The following is a 24951-nucleotide window of genomic DNA, read 5'->3' as shown; positions in this document are numbered from 1 at the left end:
GGAGTGGTAAGGCTGGCCCAGCTCAGATATATTCAAGAATCCCTGTAATGAATTGTGTACAGCTCTATCACCGAATTCAGTACATGCACACAGCCAAAGAACCTTAACTAGAGTCGACCGTTTACAATGAGTGCATGCCTCAATGCACATATTCGCTGATGGGCACTCTTCATTGTTTTTTAATGTACCCTGGTGGGCAGCGAATGAAGACCAATTCAGTCACATGACCCATGCTTCCCCACGCCATCAGGTCTTTAAACATGTGATTAAGCATACAAATATTATTCATAACAGTCATGCCGACTGTGACACAAGATCAACTATTTCATTACGATTCTGAAATTGGAGATGTGGATAGTGCTAGATAGCTGGTTACTTGTCAGATCACACACTTTTGTTTACATTTATTAGTCACATGTGCACATAACCTATCATTCAGTCACAATGACATTTACTGTATGCACATTGTACACTACATACTGTTTCTTTTTTTTTTTCCCCATCATTACTATTGCATTTATCATTGCATCTCTTCGTAGGCCCAGTACGAATTTTAGAAGCTCCAAGGTAACCAAGGCTGAAACTGTCATTTCGTGATGCACTAGCATTCACAGGAACACTTGATATCAACTTGATGGGCAAGGAGAGACAATGTCTAAATAGCGTTATAATTTTGCAAAATGAAGCATCAGTTCTTCTGTTTTCTTGTGTTGAATTTTGTTTTGTTAAATTTTATAATTTATCATCATTACTATTATTTTTTTGAGGGGGGTTCCCAACTAGAGAAAAAAAATATGGTGCTTTGTAAGGATGATTTCACTGCCTCATTTGCAAAGCTATACACGCTCCATGCAATGTATAAACACCAATCTTAAGTAAGGCTAGTAGGACGGTGTCTTTCCTTGCACTGTGTAGAACCTACACAAATCAAGACATTAAACCTGGCATTACAATATGCAACAGGCCTTTCATTCATGCAGGGCTTTGGTATCCAATCACAAGCTATATTGAGGAACAGTTCTACTTTGGCTGGAGCATAAGCACCAAATATTTGAATTTGACTGATTTATCATTTTCCCCTTTCACTGTTAAAATAGCCCAAGCCCTTTCTGTAAAAATAATAATATTTCATCTACAATGTAAATTGATATTGCAATGTTTAATCATGGAATTAAATTTCTCACATGGGGCAGGTTTGAAAAGAAATATGGTATAACCACTATTTTGATCTTCGTTAATTAAGAAAATGCATTAAATTCTTTATTCAAACATCAGGTGTTTCCAGCCATGAGTTGTCAGTTTGCGCTCTACCCAGATACCTGCTTTCCACAAGAGCTTCCATGTTCTTTTGCAAGCAAAGATTACCATACTATATCTAGAAATTAATTTGTTGTTCATTCTGGTGTCCATCATAGCACTTGAACTTTACACATGCAGAACAATCATCAATGTATGTTAGGCCTGCTACATCTATAACACAGGCCTGTTTGAAGGATAGTCTATTTCTGTCGGACTCATGTATGCATTCACGTCGACGCAGAACATTAAGAAAATACCTATAAAAATGCAGGACAACATCTCTAATTCTTATCGTCTTACAGTTGAGCACAACTATCGGGTTATCCATGAGACTTAAGGCAGTGACCAAGACTTATTACAATCTATCATTATCATCCCTCCATGCCTTGAGATGATCAGGTGACAGAAATACAGAGAGAGAGAGGGAGCAAAACAGGGCTAGCTATCTAACTAAACAAAAGTACATACAAGAGTGCCCCTTTTGTGCATTTATGTTGAGTTGAATACAACTGAATTCAAACAAAGTGCTCCCTTCAAATGATTCACTTTACCTCAAAATATTAAACTTTTAAGAGCTATGTGTAGATACATAAAACATTAATCAAATAAACTAGTAACAAATATGTACAAACAAACCAAAATTAGTTTTTCCTATGAAATATTTCACTTGACCTGCTCAAATAAACATACACCTGTAATTTCACAAATTGAGCCACACAGCATGGGCCACTGCTTAAGAAACTGAATTCTTACAGCATAGTTATCTATAAAGTATATGATTTTTCACAAAAGAAACAAATATGAACTAAAATTTATGCCTATGACCTGCCAGTGTTTACTCTTTATCATCCCAGTTAATTTTTCCCCTGTCCAAGTGGCTGATTATTAAGAGCTTAATACCAACAATTAATGGTTACCAGCCCCTAACAGTACATCCTATACAAAACTCTTTTGGCTGTGCATGCTGGCTTATAGACAAGCTTGTGCGTCTGTTGGATCAATCCATTGCTCCTTGAGGGGGGTCCAAGCTTGCTGCAAGTGGGCGCGCATCCACATCACATAAAACTCAGGGCAGAGCAGGTCTTCTTACTCCGTAGGCCATGCCTTGTTGAGGATCTTCACCACCTCATCGTAGATGACGAACACCAGGGCGACGTCGAGACAGACACGTGAGAGACGTGGTAGTGTGCCCTTGTAGAATCTGAGAGAGCAGGGATTGAATTCAGGAAAAGGGTAAAAACAAAATTAATTCCTACCATTAATCATCATCATCACAACCACACACATATATTTGCATTTAGATATATTAATCATACTATGGATTGTAAATATGAAGATGCAGAAATGCACAAAATAGTTGGTTATAATTTTTGTTTTAAAGTTTCCGACACACAACACTTCGTAGATTTCTGAGGGCAAACATTACGGCACTGTGCATTTCAGTAAAATTAGCGTACTGAAATTGCATGGAAACAGTATGGTCAATGACAAAATACATGTAGCTTTCCTGTGTCCCTTTTATAAGAGAACAATCTTCTATTGCCTATAAACACTGCCATACCCTCAACTATCTGCAAGACTACCATCTGGTGTACAACGTGAAAGCATCGATCATCATCATCATCATCATCATCATCATCAGAAATGCATGATGAAATGCATAGATCCCAGTGCTATTGATGTGGTGGCGCTTAGGCAGATACATCGAAATAGCGCCGTCTAAGGGCCACTGATTTGTCAACCTGTGTGTGCATTTAAAATGGCATTGAATACTCACGCCTTTGCACCCTCGTACTTCCAGATCTTGACAATGCAGTCCCATGTGTTCTTGTACTTATGGGCATCCAGACCCTGTAACAGAAGAAAGAAATAATGTTGGGATGGTGATTTTGATGGACCACTTTCACCTGAAGTCCCTGCCATACAATCTTAATGGAGATCAAGTGGAGAATGACCATGATGACAAGACTGTCATTCTTGCTCACTACTAATTCTATACGTAGGTGGAGTTTTACTCGCATAGTACACTGATTGGAGCTAGCTTGAGAATGTCAAAAGGTAGTAAAGTGCTTTAACCCCTTGAGTAACAGATAATGTAATGTTTCAGTGATTGAAGGACAAGTCCACCTTCATATACATGTGGGTTGAGTGAATGCAGCAATATTAGTCGAACACATCAGTGAATGTTTGAGGAAAATCAGACAATCCGTTCAAAAGTTATACATTTTTAAAGTTTCATTGCCACCATCACTGTATGAGAAGATTACCAAAGCTTGTGATGTCACAAAGAATAATATAAAGATAATATAGAACATTCAACATATTTTCACTTTTCTCGCATAATCAAAGAGCACTTGACTTGCCTCTTTCAGAAGGCAGAGAGAATAACATTACCCTTGACATATGTTAGTAAAAAATTGAGGGAATATGAACTTGTAAAAAAAACCCAAAAACAACTTCAAAAAAAGATTCTCTCTATATATTTTCCTTTTCTCGTTCTACACATGCGACATCACAAATTGTAGTAGTCTTCTCATCCAGCAGTTACTGAACAGAAACACACACAAAAAATCATAACTTTTGAACGGATTGTCCGGCTTTTCTCAAACTTTCACTGATTTATTCAACTAATATTGCTACATTCACTCAATCCACCTGTATATGAAGGTGAACATCCTCTAAAGAATGCTGGCATTCAGAGAATGTTTGTGTTAAGAAAAATGGTGGGAAATGTGAAACCTCATGGCAGCACTCCTCAATCTGCCATATTAGCACTTTACTCTTGCGATCATGTGGCTGGTCTTTTGTTACCTACTGCACCAATTCTGCATTAGTGCATATGATCTTGAAACATAACACTCAACAATACTCACATTTTCTCCCTTATAATCACTTTTATTATTTTTCTCAAATTGGCAACCTTTCATTCTCTCTCTCTCTTAGAATAAAAAAAAAAAACCCTCCAAGTCTGTAAATAAAGCACATACTAAATCATACCAGTGAACTCTGCACCTGAACAAACACGAACAATTGGTAGTAAAATTTGCAAAAAAAATAGGAATTTCAATCAATCTCCTATAATTCACCATGAACAGATGGTCAAAGAATAGGAACACAACATTCAATAAAGCTTCTTCTTCAATTTCCTGACAACAACAACAAAAAAAGAAAACAAAACAAATATTTTGATAAAAGTAGGACAAGTTGGCAAGTATGCAACATTAGGGAGCTTTAGATTTTAGACGTGCGGACGTTCAGAGGGAAAAAAACATGGTCTGAGCGTGCGCAGTAACTTGACTTGCGCTACTGCGCACGCTCAGACCATGTTTTTTTCCCTTTGAACGTCTGCGTGTCTAAAATCTAAAGCTCCCTATTATAGAGTGATCAAACATACACAAAATACACTCAGAAAATTTCTTTACCTATCTAAAGGAGTTGCTATCTGCAATCACAACATGCAAAATTATAATTTTTCTGGCATGGAATGATTTTGTCAAACAATGCAAACTGCAGTACTTGTTCTCCTCCAACTCACCTGCATGCGAGTTTTGACCACGTCCAGTGGGGTGTTGCCGAACACACTGGCCGCGCCAGCGATCCCGCCGAAGCAGGCGGTGATCAGGGGGTTGATGTACTTGTTGGGGTCGCCGCCGCGGTACCATTCCCGCAGGGAGTCCATGACGAAGAAGCGAATGGCCTGGTTGCTGCCTTGCTTCATGATGGTGGCGGACAGACCTTGGTAAGTGCCTCGCAGACCTGGGGTGGGATCAAAGGAGTTGTGGGGTGGAGAGGGGTGATGAAAACAGACAGAGAATGGGACTTTTAATATATTCAATCTTTACCCTACGTTCTGTTAAATACTGTAACATTGGTGTGTACACCAAGTTTTATGACATTATTCAGAATCTATCACATTTCCTCATATGACGCAACATTTGGTACCCTGCGGTACCAAATGAAAATTCACCGTTTTGTTGAATTATTTTTTATTTTTTTGCACAGTACCTGGTCTCTGGGTTACCAAAAAATGTGTAAAAATTATTTATGGGGGTGGGGTCTAATAATAATACTGTAATAATAACAAATTCTTAAATAGTTACTCAGTGAAATTTTTATTACCATTGTGATTAGTTGTCGAGATTACACAAGTTAACATGAAAGGAAAATCAGTATTGGGATCATTATCACCGTGCCAATTAATGACGGCGCTGATGATGAGAAAATAGTCGCCCTGATAACATTGCAGCTGGCATAACTGTATGATGATAGACATGGGATGGTGCTATAATGCCATACCCCGGTTTACAGGGGTACCCCGAGTAGGGCATGATGAATCATATGTGAGAATTAATATTCTCATGAGGGACAAGCATGAACACTATAGAATTCTAAGATGAAAGTGACCCAAACTTTCAGTTCGGCTCATTGTCACCTCACCTCTCTCGTACATCATTTGGTGCATACATGTAAGAGGATCTTATTAGACAATACACTCTTGCTTTCTTATACAATGTAGTTGTAACTCACCTCTGTGCTATTGAATGCTTTTCAATCTTTACCATTCAAATCAGATTTTCATACACATCGCAAAGTATGTGTCCCATTTAATACTTCATTCTATTTCCTCATGTGGGAACCAGGCATCCACTCAAATGTTATTTTGGATACTTATACACTACTTCCACAAGAAAAACAAATAACTATGACATTTAGCACACATAGAATGTCTACAGGTGCACAATATGCACCATGTGAAAATCCATAACTGTGAATTATGCAATTAATCATATTCCAATGTTAGCAAAATGATGGTGTTCACCCAGTTATAAGCTCTCTTTTTTATATTTATTCATTATTTTTTCATTTATTCATTTTTTCTTGAGGGGGATGGGGAGATGTGTGATAAAAACCTCTATAAAATTGTTTTGTACCTCTGCAGTGATTTTGCTCATAACTTTCATTTCTCCATTTTTGAACTTACCACAGGCAATCTACAGTGAAGAATGACAAATATCCAGGTACATATCGTCACAGGGGTGACAAGACCTTGTATCTCATATTTTGGTGAAAATGACTTTTTTGGGGGGGATTAATGGTCAAATCAGTTAAGTGATGTCCTGTCCAAATCCTAGCTGTCTTACCCCAAAAATGAAGCCACCATGGCATGACAAAGGAAAAGCTATCCCATTTGATATAGTGCTTTGGCTGCCATGTATTTTTTTGCTCTCCTGAACATTTGACATTTTGTAGATACGAGGTTTTGTCTCCCCAGTGACAGTAAGACATGTTCACTTTGAAATTATCAATTTTGTAGAGTTGTTCTCAACTGAAATTCACTTTTCGGTGGGGATGGTGGATCTGTTTCGGGAAATTCAAACATTTCCTACTCACCCTGAGTTTTGATGATCTCTCGCAGCCCGTGGAAGAAGCCTCGGTACCGTGGATTGGCCGACGTCTGGTCGTTGATGAACTTGACCTTTATCGTCTCCATTGGGGTCACGGCCAAGATGGCCTCGCTGACCCCTGCGCCCAGGCCGCACACCAAGCTGCCCGTCTTGCTGAGGGCACCATTGTGACTGTCACGCCACTTGGTCTTCAAGTATTCGTTTGCGCCAAATCTGAGGGTAGTGGATCAGAAATTTGAAAGTTGACAAGAAAGATGATAGCAGTGCTCTCACATATCATCATGTGCTTTCTTAATACTGAAAATGAAACAAGTGAAGAGTTTGTTCACAAAAACCGATAAGTCCATATTTGCCAAATGGAGATATTAGCGATTAAAGGTCAAGAAAAATAAAGAGAATAATGAGAAAATGTTTGCTTCTTTTGACCATAACTTTAAAAATGTACCTTATATGACCAATATATCATTTGAAATGTATCATTTAGTACTTTATGACAGAGACCGTACTTCAAATATTGACTTATCGGTTTTTGCGAACAAACTCCTCAAGTGTATACATGGTTGCACATCAGCACAGCATAACAGTGATTATTTTTCTGATCATACAAAGGTGACAGTGACATTGCCTCAAATAATACAAAGCTTGCACTACAATACAAATGAAATGTATACATGTATGATTTTATGACAACGCAAATATTTGCCAATGCTATAATATGTATGATTTTAAGATATAATAAAGTCAATATGTGTATTACACAGTTCTTTATCAATACACAGAGTGCAAAGAATGATGAAATAGAACAACATATCCAAACTGGCAACTGTCATTTGGGTGAAGGAACTATTGTACAATATCAAAATAAATCTAAAATCCTGCAGACACTATGCCAAAGTTAAACGACAACAAATGTGTTAGGTATATGAAAATTTGATATGTCATTTGATTTGAAGATCTACATCACCCACAGATATAACTAGAAAAGCACTCTGAGAGCACAGACCTCCGCCAAGCATGCAGCTCATTTCCACCACTGATCTTGTTCTTCCATAGAGATATCAGTAATTTCCACCCATAAGTACTTATAGCATTGTGTGCTGAAAGTCGTCCGATATCCCAATATAGAAGCCTTTGTTACGTCATAAACCCTCAGCTGCACGGCGCGCCTCGCCCCAGGAGAAACTAGAGCACGCACTTTATAGTGCGCGCAGGCAAACCTCCAATACCGTGTACGCACAGCCTGAACTCCCAAGTTCATTGACCCTACCTGCCAAAACATCAAAAATCATTCATAAATTCCCCCAAAATTCTCGAATCACTACCAAAAATTAATCGTTTGTTACTTGTGTCATTCTCAACCTTTCCTGCAAGTTTCATCCCAATCCGTTAACTACTTTTTGAGTTATTTTGCACACGGACAAAGTAACTAACGAACAAACGAATGAACGAACACACAAACCAAAGGTAAAGAAAACATAACCTCCTCCCTTGGCGCGGCTTGGCGGAGGTGATAAGATGATGCCTTAGCTTCATGACTTCATGCAAGCCAGACTTAACATTGTGTCAATCACAACAATAACAACATGTAAGAGGAGTGTTCTGCTACGTGCCTCTTTCACCTAAAAAAAAAAAAAAAAATTGACCCAAGTGCCATGGGCTCCGTTGCATAGAACTATAGTAACATCACATCAGTGGTTAAGTTGGTAGCAGCACAATTCCATAGTCAATCAAAGCCAATCAAAGCCAAGAAATTATTGATGGTTAACATAGATTGCGGAGCTACTATTCACTGCATGTAAAGTTACTATATAGTATTATGCAACAGGGCCCTGATGACACTGAGGGTAGAGATTTAGAGAAGGTCACATCAGCTGCTGCACATCCTGTCGCTAAACATGGCAGACATTGTGGAATAATATGGTGGGATTGTACATTAGACCTGTCTATACCCATAACATCTGGTTCCTAGCTTGAAGTATGCATAATGTATTAGGATGCTCCCACGTAATATGATTTGCATCCAAAGAGCTGATCACCCCCCCCCCCCCCCCACACACACACACACACTCAGATAGAGAGATTATACACAAAACAAAGGGAAATCCAGGAACTTGCACACACTGGATACCGAGGTAACTGTTTTTGCAAACATCCCTATCAGTACCAAGGTACCTGGTACAGTGTATTATTATGACTACTACACGGGTCAACTGTTCACAATCCATATATTTCACCATTAATGCAACCATGCACCCACATCAATACTCTCCCAGTGTAAAATTGTGTACACGTTCAAATGAGTCCACACGGACATTGGACATCTCTGATAACGAGGGCAGCATTTCATGAAACTTGTCAGTCACCGACAACCACTCTAAGCTACAGAAATCCTGGCATCTGATTGGCTGAGAGCAAATTTGTCTGTGAAAATCACTGACAAAACAATTGATGAAATGCCCCCCCCCCCATACTGCTCTGTGGTGTGGTTCATATACATCAATAGCAATGTACTGTTAATAAATTGTGAATTATCTTTTAATCAGTGTACACTAAATTTTACAGTTCAGACAGCTGATGATTTACATAGCTGTAACATCTGACTGATGCTTATCCCCACTATTTATGACCTAAGTACATTTTAAAGGACAAGTTCACCTTCATAAACATAAGGATTGAGAGAATGCAACAATATTAGTAGAACACATCAGTGAAAGTTTGAGGAAAATTGGACAATCGATGCAAAAGTTATGAATTTTTAAAATTTTTGTATTGGAACCGCTGGATGAGGAGACTACTACAGCTTGTGAGTCATATGCGTACAACAGTATAAAGAAAATGTAAAGAAAATTCAGCATATTTTCACTTTTTGCGCATAATAAAAGAGCACTTGACTTGCCTCTTTCTAAAGGCAGGGGGAATAATATTACCCATAACATTTGTCGGTAACGAGTCGGGGTAATGTGTACTTTTTTCAACAAATGAAATTTTGTGAAATTCTCTTTATATTTTCCTTATATGGTTGTACGCATGTGACATCTAAGTTATTCACACACTGCAGTAGTCTTCTCATCCAGCGGTTACTGCACAAAAACTTCAAAAATTCATAACTTTTGAACGGATTGTCCGATTTTCCTCAAACTTTCAATGATGTGTTCTACTAATATTGCTACATTCTCTCAATCCTTATGTTTATGAAGGTGAACTTGTCCTTTACACTGTAAGTAATCATGATAGTTTGCACTTTTCTCTTAGGCTGCAGGTAGATATGTGCCCCAGGTTAATTGTCAATCATTTTTTTTTCTTTACTATATGATTGTTGAAGAGAACAGTGAAAAATTGTTTGACTTCAACAATAAAAATATCTACAATGACAAATATCAGGAGATCACAATGTTTTGAACAAACAAATGTGGAAAACATTTTTTAAAGAATAAATATAAAATTCATGGTCGACACTCCAGATTTCATTTAAGTCAAAAGATGTTGAACTGCAATTTACAAAATGAAACTTAGCTGAAGAATATACACTAAAAAAAGCTACTACATAATAGATAATACATAGCCGGAAACAATTTATCTCTTGTGTGATCTGTCAATTACCTAAGAGCCACTGTTTCAGTTTCTTTTCAATATCCTGTGGTGTTGATTTTTAGGAGGTCCTTGTAAAATACACACAAGATTTGTGCTCATAAAAACGTACACTGTGAGTGTAATGTTGATAGCATCGGTACTGTTATTTGCAATTTTCATGGTTAAAGATCATGGGCATATCTGTGGGAGCTGCATGTACATCAATTGCCCTCACGTTCCCGAAGTGCCCTGGCACGCCTGATAAGAGTGCTCGTGCCATCTCACCAGAGTGAAATGTCAATTTGATTTAGGAGCCTGCAGCTGAGAGGATTGTTATAATCCAGCGATAATCAATATCACCTTGAAGTCAGTGGTTATATTCCATGGTTAGCCTATATGTACACCATGCAAGATATGAATGTGTAGGATGCTTTTTATGTTGACGTGATAATGATGGATGCCAAACTTAATTTCACTCAATCAAGAACTAAGTTTTTGTTTTGGGTTTAACAATAGCAATATCTCCTTTTCTCTCTTTTCATTAATTATAATTTTCATTAATGACGGCAATTCAAATAATTGTTATTATCATTATCCTGAATCACAATGATGAATTAAAGGGGATGGCTAGTAACTGATCAGTGGGAATCAGTGGGAATGTTGGGGGATGATTGTTCCAATCCTTGTGGGATTCATTTAAGAGTACATTATAATATTATATCTATTGTTGTGTGAAAATTATTTGCTTCAGAATGGTCTCATATTCAAGTAATGTGCAGTTTAATGTTTCCAGGTTAGCAAGCCTGTACAGTGACAGGGCGATCGTTAACGGCCTGTTAACAATCGCCCCGACACTGTACAGGCATGCTATTACACCTGGAAACATTGAACTGCACATTACTTGAATATAAGACCATTCTGAAGCAAATAATTTTCACATGACAACAGATATAATCTACTCTTAAATGAACCCCACATGGATCGGAACAATCATCCCCCAGCATTCCCACTGATTCCCACTGATCAGTTACTAGCTATCCCCTTTAAACAATAATTCTATAATAGATAAAGATAATACAATGTGTGTCAATAATGCAAAACATACAACCAGACAATAAAATTTGTTTTAATTAGCATCAATACCTTTTTTTTATATTGCTTTCAAATGTGCTACTTCCTTTCCAAGTTACTTTAAATCATCTATATAAGAAGGATGTAAAATTACTTATTAGTACTGGGATAGTACATTCTTTACTTTCTAGCTGCTACTCTCTACATTGCACACTCTATGCATTGCAAACATTCATGTACAGGTATGAATTTTTACGTCAGTTTGATCTACTCTCTCATGAACTATCACCATCTTCTCCACAACATGTAAGCCACAGCTGATCAAATACACCTCCAAATTTCCCTGGCCCTCTCTCACTTACATGCATGTACCCCTCAAGTGGTACTCCTACCCCCAGAAGTACCAGCTCTGAGTGAGTACACACAACGTCCCTACCCAGTTGCTTGCGTCGTATTGACAGTCAGAATTATGCAGGTACCTTCCCTATTATTAAGTTAAATGCATGCCCTCTTTGAGGTGAACTGACTAACCCTGTGCTGCATATCCTTAACATACATGTACATATTCTCAATGAAGTGCAGTGCTGGTGACATTTGCACATTAAATCAGGGAGATGCCAGTGTAAAGCGTTTATAACATGCATTTCAGCTAATGAAATCAGATATAGGGGAATGAAACCCAAATATTACTGGATTGAGTGAATGCAGAGTAGTAGAACACATCAATGACAGTGAAAACATATTTTCACTGGTGATGAAAGAGCACTTGACTTATCTCGGTCAAAAAGAAGGGGGAATATTATTACTCTCATCACACATTGTATGTCAGTAACAAGTTGAAGGAATGTGCATTTTAAGAATTCACAACTTTTGAATGGATTGTCTGATTTTTCTCAAACCATTTCACTAATGTGCCCTACTAATATCACCACATTCACTCAATCCACAAGTATATTTGGGTTCCGTCCCCCTTATTAACAATTAAGCAAGGCTTTTGCATTCTCTTGTTGGGACAAGAGGACTGTGAGGTAATTCCATTTGTTTTTCCAGATCAGGGACAGGTGGAAGCTCCACAATGGTGGTGATGCTGGTATTCCATTTTAAAGGACAAGTTCACCTTCATATACATGTGGACTGAGTGAATGTAACAATATCAGTAGAACACATCAGTGAAAGTTTGGGGAAAATCGGAAAATCCGATCAAAAGTTATGAATTTTTAAAGTCTCTGCGCAGTTACTGCTGGATGAGAAGACTACTACAGTGTATGATGTCATATGCATACAACGACATAAAGAAAATAAAAAGAGAATTTCACAAAATTTTACTTTTTGAAAAAAGTGTACATTTCCTCAACTTGTCACGGACGTATGTTAAGGGTAATATTATTCCCCTTGCCTTCTGAAAGAGGGAAGTCATAAGACCTTTTATTAAGCGAGGAAAGTGAAAATATGTTGAATTTTCTTTATATTTTGTTTATATCGTTGTACTCATGTGACATCACAAGCTATAGTAGTCTTCTCATCCAGCCTTCAGTGAGCAGAAACTTCAAAAGTGCATAACTCTAGAACGGATTGTCTGATTTTCCTCAAACTTTCACTGATGTGTTTTTGCTGCATTCACTCAACCCAAATGTCTGTGAAGGTGAACTTGTCCGTTAAGCATTACCAGAATCTGTTCAATCAAGCAATCTTTGGCAGTTCAGTGTGAATCCACACTCGCTGGGGAACCTCTACTGCAGATTTGGTACATTCAAAGACAATTCAATCATCTTTCCCATTTCACTGTAATTGATACTGATGACTTCTCAAAGCCAAAAAGGTACTATCTCGCCGAGCACGAAAGCGTGACCTGAAATGAAACTGAGTCTTGAAACAAAGACTACATGGCAAAGAGCTGATCAGATTTTTAATGAACAAGTGTGCCTCAATGCCTAAACAGTGGCTCAGTGTGAAGTCGACAGATTCACTGAACATCACCTGTCAACAAATCCGTTTCCCTTCTCTCTACTCTATTAATACTACATACATGTGTAGTACAGCAGCTCTACTGCAATCAGCAGCATGAACTCAGCACAGAGTTTCTGGCTGTGTGCTTTGCAGTGTAAACAACTGGTGTCAGTATAGCTGTGCTAAGCTCCAGTTAATGTGCAACCTGATATTGGCAAGATAATTGGAGTAATTTATTTCTGCCATGTACAAGTACAACTGTACATCAATCCCATGGGGTAATTTTGGAAAAGTAAATATGCTCATATGGTCTGTTTTCCCTCAAGAATGTACAAATGTTTGCAGACATTGTTTGGGTAGTAAAACTTTTATTATATGCAAATCACTAAAAATAATGATATAATTTTCAATGCAAAATATTTCTAAATTATTAAACAATGGCAGCTGTTTAAAGTAACATTTGGAAGCAAATATAAGCCATCTACAGACAAAATCTATGTTAGAATTGGAAGCATTCAAATATTAGAAGAGCTCTATTCTTGAAATGTGCATTCCTGTCACACATGGACAAAAGATATAAAGAAAATATAACAAATCAACATATTTTATTTTTTACCATAATCAAAAAGCGCTTGGCTTGTCTCTCTCAGAAGGTGGATCAAATAACATCACCTTTATGTCAGGAGCAAGTGGAAGGAATGTGTACTTTTAATCAAATATGACATTTAAAAGAATTTCTTTGTATTTTCTTCGCATCATTGTTGACTGTGACATCGTGAAATGTTGTCATTTTCCTATCCAGTGATTACTGTACCGAAAGTTTAACAATTTATTTATACTTTTGAACAGATAGTCAGATTTTCCTCAAACTTCAAAATGTGTTCTAGTAATTCTACTGATACTTTTGCATTCACTCAATACTACTGTATACCATCCCTTTGATATTTAAGTTTCATTCCCCTTCTAAAGGCCAGGGGTTTCGATCTGCACACATACCTGACGGCAGACTTTGGTATAGATCCGTAGAGTAGCGGACTGAGGCCCCTGTAGAGACCCCTGACCCCATGGTCTCGTACGGTCAACTTCACACAGTGGATGGGCCCTCGGTACAGTGGCTTGGCGGCCCTTTCGTCCAGCTGGAGCTGGGTCTTTACATACTCTGTCGGGAATGTAATGCAGATTTCGATCCCGCCAGCGATACCACCTGCAGAAAAATTTGAAGGGTAGATTGCCTTGTGAGTTGAGTGTTGTAATTCAACCAGACATCATTGGCCTAATACCAATACTACACAGCAGGACAACTATGAGAGGATGAAATGGATTACCAACCTGCCTTCTTTTTAGTGGCCAACAAGGACTATAAATCAAAATGCAAAGCTCTGTAAAAGAAGCTACATGTATACCAAAGAATATGAGTTACTTCAGTTTACTACATAGGAGAGACAGAGAGAGAGAGAGGGAGAGAGAGATAGAGAGGGGGCAGGACAGATTTCATTCTGTCTTTCTGTCACGTTTCAGTTGTTTTGTTTATACAGCAAACAACCGAGGTTAGCAAGCCTAGCCATACTTGTAGGATAAAGTCCTTGTTTTCTTTCAGCCATTCAGTCTATGAAAGTCACTTTGTGGGGACATTACTGTGGAATACGATTCTTAAATGATGAAAACAACAGTGCTACCAAAATCAGAGAAGACCTGACCTGGAATTTTTGAGCCATAATGGTACAAGTATGGTTTTGTAAAGCATGGGGGGGGGGGGGGGGTAACTGTGTAAAGCTCAATGAACACCATATCAAGTGAATGAAAAGAAGGCACTGTGGATGTATGGTGTATATCACTCAACCAGTTATCCCTGAAGCCAAAAGTCAATCACACACACATACAACACATACAACTGTAAGTGTACATAAGGCAAATCACCAGGCACTTGCACGCGTGAGTGTGTGGTTTACTGCTACGTGAGTTCCGAATTTCCAGGGCACAGGAGAGCACATAAAACCACTTTGGTCTCACACTTAAACACAATTCCTCATAGAGACATGAACGCTGTTTTATAAGAAAAACTAACAACTTATATGAAAATATTATTAAAAATAACAGATTCAACATTTTCCTATTTCCTTTATATCTAGAAGTAAACCAACTTGTTTCATTCCAGTTCTGAAATCTGCAAAGGGGAGTCTTCTGCTCAAACTCTGAGGAACACTACTGTTTCACCACTCAAAAATTGTATACGTGTTTTACGAACCTACATGGAAACGTGTTTAACATATCTACCTTGAATTTAAAAGGAAGCGCATCTAGCCTCTAAATGAGGTGATTACATATATTACATAAAGGGACTCACCTTTATCCAGGCTGGCATGGCATTTTTGTCATGATTTCCCCCCAAATTTGATGAGGTATCTTTTGTGAGACAGAGTGAAATTGTTTGGGATGGTAAATTCTATTTTCGGGTGTAAGGAATATTTTGATCGAAGCCGAAACAGCTGCATATGTACAGTACATGCTCACTCACTGCCAATAGAGCATTTTTTTCTTCTCTCTCACGATGTGTCTGAGTAAAGGGGATCTACTTTACATACATTATTACACTTTTGTCATTGTTGTTGCATTTTGTGAGATGATAAGCCTACCAGGTACTTTTATAGAATGTGATGAGTTCTTATCATACCCAAATACCAGTGGCAGCTGAGTCTAGTGTTGGGCTTCCATATACATCAAGAGAAATAAACCACATCATGCACATTTTCAATGCCCTTCTGCTAATCACAACTAAGATATCATTTCTTTTTTTTTTTACCAAACACAAATTAATTTTGTCATCCTTTAACCCTATTCTAACTGGGGGGTCAAATTGACCCCCCTCAACGTTTCGTGCCACGATTCCGCAACGCGCCACGATTCCGCAACGCCCAGAGATTTTGCCGCGTCGTTTCATGACTTTTTTCATTGAAGTCTCCAACATATTTTGAGACCAAATTTGCGACGTCCGGGTACACCATTCTGAAGTTACGCAATGTTTTGCATATGCATGTCAACCCGAAAACTGCTCAAATTCATGATTTCGTGTGCAAATCCAATGCAAACTGTATTTTTTTGTTTAATTGATATAAATTAGATTATTTCAACTTTTAACTATTGAAATAAATCAATTCTAATGTAGATAAGCTTGAAAAAGTGCCTCCAACAAATTTTGGCAAAAAAACAATAGAAAACAAAAGATCGAAAAAACGATAAAATACATAAGAAATTAACAAAATAATAAAAAACAAAAGAATCTGATTTTGATTGCGCTATTTTTTTACAAGTAAATTGTTTGATGTGTCTTAAGGAACTCTGACACAAAAATTTAGCAATCCTTCAGTCTTTTTGATGGAGTTATAGGTGAAAATATGATTTCATGCATTAATTTGCAAGATTAATTTATTAAAAAATATGAAATCAACATTTTTCTATTGTATGACCATGTAGTCTTGTAGTTGACATCCAGCTCTATGTTCAGGCAAAATTTTGCGGCGATCGCGTGATCGGTGGCCGAGATCTGAAGGGGGGTCAAATTGACCCCCCCACCCCCAGTAAAAACTTGGTCTCAAATAGCCCAGTTAGTATAGGGTTAACATCATTGAGAGTGCTGATGCCTGCTTGAATTATGTTCACAATCGACTACATTTTATATCGAAATGCTTTTAAATTCATTACATGTAGTTAGTATGCAAAAAGGTTAAAATTAATCAGCATTTGATACAAATGCTGATTCTTGTTTAATATCTCCTAGATTTATAATGTTTGTTTTATGTTAGTGTTGTCTGGGGCAAATTATTTGTATAGGGCCCCAATTTTCTTTTCTCTCTTCTTTCTTTCTTTATCAAAAGCAACAACAACAACATTTGATACAGAGTTTGAAAAAAAATTGTTCCATGCTTCAAAGACACCATTAAGTGAGATACATTCTTGGCATACCACAATGAGATATTTGAGAATGCACTGTGCAATACTTTGTCTAAAGTACCTGGTAAGCCTGTTAAATCCAGATCTTAGATGTAATGTGTGTCAGGTCATCATGGTTGTCTGTTTATTTGAATGTGATGGCATTCTGGTCCAATGCCAATAGTTTGTTGATGATAGTAAGACGCACACAGTACAGCTGACACACATTTAGTATGGTATGGTACATACAATGTAACATGACGCAGCTTGGTCAGCCAAGGCAAATGTCAGGTGAAAAGGTTTGGTGTCAGAGGCAGTGGATATATCCCATCTATCAATAGCCACGATGACGTTCCCCTCCAACCCACGCAATTCTGTAATTGGATTTCTCTCTGCAGACAGCACGCAAGTCAAGGGGGCTAATCATGCACCAGATGATTAGGATTAATCAAAGAAGCGTCCCACGATGCTGCTGCAATGACTGCTGGATGACTGGAGAGCTAATCGTTTATAAATCAATTTCTTTTATTTTTATACTGTACATATAAAATGTGTTATACTAAAATGATTGGAAGCTTGCCTCTTCTACAGCCCTTTCACTTTTTCATGAATTTTGTCAATGTGTAAGCATTGTAAAAAGAGGGAAAACAGTTAGTGAAGGCTGGTGTCATTTAATCCAATGTTGCACACCATTTGCAACATGATAATTAATTGAATGCATAAATACATGGAATGTGTGCTGACCAAATTTTTGCTGTAATTACATGTAGCAGTAACTCTCATTACTGCCTCTGAATTTTAAAGTGATGCATGAAACAAATATGAGTATAAGGTGTCTGCTTTTGATAAGCAATGATGAAATCCATAATGAGAGAAAAAAAAATGATAACATCTACCACAGGAAAAAGTTATTGCCATTTGGATCAGATGAGTCACATTAAGGTTGCATTCTAAATTTAGACAGTGAACCTTTTAATTTGAATTTTCTACCGTGAGAGATTGCACATATTTTTTGAGAGAATACTTCTGCTCAAGATTCTAGTAATCTGACTTAAATTTTGAGAATACTTGATAGACTTAGCCAGCACATCTACACATAAAATGGAGTGTTAGAGCTCCAAAATATGTTATACACACCCAAATATATTCAATGCTATTACATTGCTAAATGAACTGTTCTATCTTTTGTGTTCACAAGCTCACTTGAAAACTGGAATGAAAATCTAAAACAGCTTAGTAAGCATATGGGCCTATTCCATAGCATCTAGGTTAGATCCTTGAAATGACCAAGATGGGTACATTGTCATCCCTTTCAGATAAAATTCTCTCTAACCATGATTCCCTGGGAAGGTAAATAATGTGCACAATGAGTCTTATCATCACATTTTCGCGTATAAAATCCTAGAAGGTAAAATACATTGTTAATAAGACACTCTGTATACAGCTCACGATCAGTTGTATTCACACAAAACAAAGTCGTTCTGTATGCATGTACAGGCTCTAGAAAAAAAAAAGATTCAAGGAAATATCAAACATTAATGATTGATAGACCATTTACAGCGATTTGTATTAAAGTGTTTCAGAAATGACATCCCATAGCTTACTGGCCATTCGTCACTTGGGTGACTACATCCCTCTCATGCACATTCTGACAGTTTTTCCATTTATCCTATGCAATCAACAATTGAAAATGTGGTAAGGAGGCTGCAGCATCCCACAATTCTAGGTGCATAATGTATGAACATTGTAATCTTTCATGAAAGAGAAATGAAAGATGAAAGATAGAAATAAACTAGCAAACATTAATTACAGATGAGAAATAGAAGTGTATCAAAAATGACATTTAATCTGCACATTTGTCACTTGAGTGACACCAAAGTCTGACAATTTGTTCACCAACATAAGCCACCATAAGGAGGCAGCATCAACATTATACTGGGAAAGTCTGAAAGAAACTAAGACAAAGTCCCTATAATCCATTATACAGACTTTTGTTTTTCTTTCTTTCAGTAGTCCTCATTTCTTTGCCCAGCACTATGAAATACTGGGATCTGTTTTTATGAGCTTCCTGCAAAAGGTCCTGCTGGTACTCCACACATTACAGGGGAAATGATACTGGTACCACTCACATCACACATTTGAGGATCTTTGCATGTACAGAGAATGCTGCCACATACCTGTATCTTGTACTTATAAAAAAGAAATTGATGCCACAAGGATGCAAAAGTAGCATCCCATTCATCCATTGCAAAAAGCCTTGAAAACTGCTTCTCAGAGACAGGCATGCTAGCATTTATTTATTTTTTTAATACACACCTTGTTGAATACCTTTATAAGTAGTCTATTCACCGACAAACATGTTCACGCACTATGCACAAACACAGACTCATGTTCGTCTTCTTCTTTTTTATGAAAAACCATTTCCCTGAGCCCTGCTGAATCAATGAATACCAGTACCAAGGTACTAATAGTTCTTTGAAAAACAGAATGGTTGTGGAACTAACTTTATGAAGACAAGCTGCAAACTTGGATCTGTTCCAAGAACAAGTACAAACAGTATATAATACAGTTGTATCAAAGGAGAAGAGACTCTCAAAACACTGTAACCTTCACACACACACAAAAAAAAAAAATGAAAGAAAAAGGAGAAAAAGCCTGAATTGGAAGAGCATAAAATTATCCATGTACACTAACAGGGGCGGATCCAGGAATTCTGTAAAGGGGGGGCGTAACTATTATTTTTGGTGCCACTTCCGGGTTTCATTTCATTTTTTTCTTTTTATTTCTTGTGTTTTTAACAATAAATAAAGGGGGGGGGGGGTGCACCTCTTGCGCCCCCCTCTGGATCCGCCACTGCACTAAACTAATATCTGACATTTCTTTTCAATAAAGTCATAGTGTTAAGATATGAGATACCAAAGAGCTTCATACTCTTTTGTCTAGAGCTTCATGTGATGTGACTTACAATACTTATTCTTTATAGGGATGGTATAATTTTGGTTGAGATTGGGGATTCAGATTAAATTTTTGCTAGATGACTAGAAATCACTTATAAAATATGACAGAGCATACATTTTCAAGAGGAATTCAAAATTTATTTGATGAAAATCAAGCTTTGAAAAGGCTGATGTAGATAAAGTAAAACAAAGTGGTCCCAATAAAAGGTGGGTCCCACCTTTTTTGAGAACATCTTTGCTTTTTGGCATTTCAGGCATTTCAAAACAAATATTCATCAAATAAACATTGAATTCCTCTTAGAATTATGTACTCTTTCATATTTCATAAAAGGTTTCTCATTTAATAAATCTCACAAAAAAGCTGCAAACCTGAAGCCCCATTTCAACCAAAACTATACCATCCCTTTAATTTATATGAGTACATTTACAAAGTTGGAGGATTGAAGTGTGATATCAATTTCTCTTAAAATGATAAAAATACAAGAATGTATCCTATATCATGTCTTTTTTTAAAGGTCTGTGAGACACAGAGACAGTTCCTGGAGTTTTAAACAATATTCCTCAATTAAACATGAATTTTTATCATCACATCATGCGGGCTTGCCAATACACACAGTAGGACCTATGTTTAACGTGAGGTCCGAGGATAGACACCATAGTGAAAGTTGCAGCGCCCAGTATCTCTAGGATGCAAACTTTGCTATTTTACTAGAGTTGCACACTTTGGATAAACCTCAATGAGTTGATTTTATAGGCAACACTTGCTTGTAAGATGCAGCTCAAGACAAATTGCGAATCCAAAAGTCAGTGCTCAGCAACTTTGAACAGAAACAAGGGAACTGGGGTCTCGCTCTCATCCAAGTATTGCAAGTTCATCTTTCACACATTTTTGCAGAATGAAAGAAGAGTGAAGCAAACTTGGGGAGCTTTGGGGGACCTCCTGGAAGACATGGTGTCCATTTAAGGGCTCACTGGTAATAAAAACCTGTCAAGTTTTGTAGAAAATTTGACCAAGGCGATATGCTTTCAAAAAGAAGACAAAAATGCAAAAATTGGATCCTAATTTGGTCCTGGACCTAAGGGGGCCACTACTCCTGAATATTTCTTTTAAGATTCATAAATTTGGGTCCCAAGTTAGGCATGGTGCCCATTTGTTCATCCTAGAGGTGAACAAAAATCTCTGCCAAGTTTGCTGAAAATTTGATCATGTATTTACAAGAAAAAAATAAAAAAATGTGAAAATTGGGCTACAACTTGGTTCCCCCCCCCCCCATTTGAAAAAAAAAATAAATAAAAAATAGTAAAATCCTATCACCTGGTGACAGTACTGCCTGAGATCTAGGAATGCTATACATGGTCAAGTTTGATGGAAATCTGTCACGATCGCAAGTAAATACGATTGTCAAGAAGCCGAAAATGTAAAAATTGGGCGCTAATTGTTCTGCCACCTTCCTCCCCCCTTCCCCGCACTGATGAGTGGGGCATCTCCAAATCCACCAAGCACAAGCTTGACACTACGCAGTCACCAATGCCATGTTCATGTATGTACTTTAATAGACTTCTAACATGTTAGCGCTATCACTTTTCACTAGTACTATCAGTACCATCAAGTACAGTAGTACAGTATGTCAAAAAAAAAAATACAATGGGATTTTTGCATTGATAACACCCAATATGATTGCACAGTCCAAATGCTACTTCAGGGTCTTAAAATATAACATCTTAGCTCTATTTTGCAGAAAACCCCTTTCAATTTGGGTAAGCGGTCACAGAGAAATGTGGATTGTTGTAAAGCATGTCATGAGTCTGATTCTTCCAAGTTTAGCACTTGGATGCTCTTGGAACTGCATGTAAACACAATAGACAGAACTTGGAGGAAAGAGATTCTTGACATGCTCTACAAAATTCCTCATTTCTCTTTGACCACCGAAGCAAATCGAATGGGGTTTTCTGTAAGATGTGGGCAATGCGTTATAGTTTCATACCCTGAAATTGTACTTGGATTGATTCAAAAGTCAGATCAGGCCGCTAGGTGCGGCAGTCTTGCATTGTGCGAACACGCTGGCGCCCGTGTTTTGATGGGCGCTCTGCATCGGTTGATTAAAACTCGATTTTTGAAGAAAAAAACCAGACAGGATTTTTTCTTCTTTTCTTCTTTTCATCATGGATAGTGGACATGTGTATGTAACAAAAAATCACTGTGCAAAGTTGCGACAATTTATACGTCAGATGTGAGATGAATAAGAAGTGAATAGGGGGCCTCATGAGGCATTCCCCCCCGGGCCTCATGAGGCGTGGGGGCGGTCCTCATGAGGCGGGGCAGTCCTCGTACGCGGGAGCGGTCCTCATGAGCGGGTTTCCCGCACTGAATTTATGAAACTATTGAATTATCATTGAAAGTTTCAATTCTCCTTCAAACAACGGAGTCTGGACTCTGGTTATGGTATGGTAAATTACTGCCGGACTGATGTTTAACATGACGAACTTGTCCCCATGAATGATAAAGTTTGGAGGGGGTAGACATATTCAAAGGTCCTAAAAGGTTAGGAAGTATGATAACTTAGCCTACTTGCCTGCAAGGATCGCTTTGCCGGGATGTGTCTTTTTGCCTCCTGTACGTTGAGGAGCTGCTGCAGCAGCGGCGAATGTCCTGGGAGTGGGACTGCCGAACAAATTCCGACGAACTACAGTGCCTCCGACGTCGTTGAGACGGAGCTCCGGGTTATTAGGAAGTGAACTCATTGTATTGCTGCTAATAACTGAACAGCTGAAGCACCTTCAACTTTTCAGACGCTACCACGCACTAGAAAAGAGCTAAACCAAATCTGAAGCTTGGATACTGTAGTGTCGAAGCAAACTTCAGCAAGTTAGCTGGAGAGCTCGTTACAGATCGTAACAGTTGCACTGCAGATCGCGTGATTCCTCGCCCGAGGATCTCGGAGTGGAGCGATGCATGCAGCTCTTGATCACAATGCAGCATTCACATTCAGCTGGATCTCGTAGAAAAGAACACGGTATTTTGGTACCCGAGTGGTACGCTACGTCATGGGGGTGTGTGCGGTCAGAGGTCAACTGAAGCAGACGATCTCGCGCTTTTGAAAGTTTCGCTGAATCTCGCAAACTCAATTAAAGTCACGTCTCCTTCGAGATACGTAATGACGTATGCGGAAGTGCTGGATCTCGTCAATGTAGGAATATACCACTTTATTATAGGGTACAGTACTCTATCAGTTGTTTAAAATTACGTTGTTAATCTGTGCTCATCTCGTTAAAACTTACCTAGATAGCTAAAATAAATCACTATTAAATTTTTATTCATAATTAACGAAAGAAAAACAAAATAATGTCGTGGTAATTAGTGACCGTATGTTCGCACCATTTTTAGTCCAAGTATGCACTCCCCTAACAGAAAATACAACGTCTGTTGCTATGCCGCGACACAAACATCGAGCTTCTATCGGCGGTACACATGCACACAGGCGCCTACGGTACCAAATACGTTTTATAGCGTTGGAGACGACTTGAATTGTGTATGTTTAGGGTGGTCTTTTGGTGCCATTCATTTGTGCAGATAACTGCTCACAGCACAGTTGTGAGGAAGGAGATCTACCTCGTAGAACATAAACAGTGAAGTTCCTGTCGGTGAGTATGAACAATTTTTTTTTTTTTTTGGTTTTCTAGACTAGATATTTATGTATAATAAAGAAAATAAATAGACCATCTAAAGAAAAGACAAGAAAAAAAAAAAAAAAAGCTGGTGACGTGGTGCTGGGGCCAGGGTCAAAAGTTTGGAAGACCATATATTCTACCATGCTATTTGACTATTGAGTATTGATGGACATACACTACAGTCATGAACAAAAATGCATTAGATATGGTCTATTATCATGTCTATGAATATGATGTATTAATAGTTAAAGGATTCAAGAATCGGCATAGGAGGATTTGACAAAGAACAGAGATAACTGCTTCAAACGCGTGGGTTGTTATTTTGACGCACTCACTCAGTTGTGCTGTGCCGTAGTTTTGAAACCAACACCCCTACCATGCCTACCCTCCATTAGCATTGACAATACGTCACATGTCTTGTGAAATGCACGTAGAACATTGACATTGTTTATATAGAAACTCTAATGCTTTTCCAATGGGTCATTAATCTTTGGTATCATTGTTTTGCTGTTGATCTTATCAGGTTTTTCAATAATAATATTTCAACATCATCAAATCCCCAGGCCCAGTGTCTCATGTGCAAATCAGTTCGGGAAACCCACTCACAAGGGGGGCCCCTCCTTATAAGTAACCCCTCCCCCTTATAAGTAACCCCGTCCCCCTTATAAGTAACCCCCGGGGCACCCCTTATAAGGAGTCTCCACGCTTTTTTGCAATGCAACGCGATAATGAAAGGACTGCGGCAATTTGCTTGATTATGTCCATAAAACTTCACAAGTTTCCTAGTTACTCACGAAATTTGAGCAAAATCGGTTTGAGGCATCATATCTAAAATCATGGATTTAAATGCGATGTCAAACGACCCATGCGAATGCTGAAATGCGAGCGATTACTGGCGTGAGTGTCGCCAGGCGCGGCGGCGCGGCAATGCTTGAGTGCAGACGTGGCAACTTAGCCACCTGAATGAACGAAAGTCTCCGTACTCAGTCGCCACGTCTGCACTCAAGCATTGCCGCGCCGCCGCGCCTGGCGACACTCACGCCAGTAATCGCTCGCATTTCAGCATTCGCATGGGTCGTTTGACATCGCATTTAAATCCATGATTT

At 38.2% G+C, this 24951-nt stretch overlaps 1 protein-coding gene across 1 annotated transcript; it reads right to left on the bottom strand.

Annotated features, from left to right (window-relative positions):
- Positions 1-1313: 1313 nt before the first annotated feature.
- LOC139735158 (tricarboxylate transport protein, mitochondrial-like) lies at positions 1314-23039 on the bottom strand. Its single transcript, XM_071645919.1, has 6 exons — positions 22750-23039; positions 14289-14496; positions 6691-6917; positions 4835-5055; positions 3077-3150; positions 1314-2500 (listed from the first exon to the last, which is right to left on the bottom strand). The coding sequence occupies exons 1-6, from the start codon at positions 22916-22918 to the stop codon at positions 2386-2388; spliced, it is 1014 nt and encodes a 337-aa protein (XP_071502020.1). The 5' UTR covers positions 22919-23039; the 3' UTR covers positions 1314-2385.
- Between the last annotated feature and the right edge of the window lie 1912 nt (positions 23040-24951).

Source organism: Diadema antillarum, unplaced genomic scaffold, assembly GCF_040938485.1.
Source record: "Diadema antillarum isolate AM-2024a unplaced genomic scaffold, OU_Dant_1.0 seq00000565_RagTag, whole genome shotgun sequence".
Taxonomy (NCBI): domain Eukaryota; kingdom Metazoa; phylum Echinodermata; class Echinoidea; order Diadematoida; family Diadematidae; genus Diadema; species Diadema antillarum.
The sequence above is the reverse complement of the archived record's forward strand: the minus strand, read 5'-3'. Positions and strand labels throughout refer to the sequence as shown.

What these genes read in the sequence shown, in the direction of transcription:
- LOC139735158 (XM_071645919.1), bottom strand. Translation starts at nt 22,918, where the DNA reads ATGAGTTCACTTCCTAATAACCCGGAGCTCCGTCTCAACGACGTCGGA. An exon ending in ATACCAAAGTCTGCCGTCAG is followed by an intron (nt 6,918 to 14,288) that starts GTATGTGTGCAG and finishes CACTACCCTCAG; the next exon opens with ATTTGGCGCAAACGAATACT. An exon ending in AGAGATCATCAAAACTCAGG is followed by an intron (nt 5,056 to 6,690) that starts GTGAGTAGGAAA and finishes ATCCCACCCCAG; the next exon opens with GTCTGCGAGGCACTTACCAA.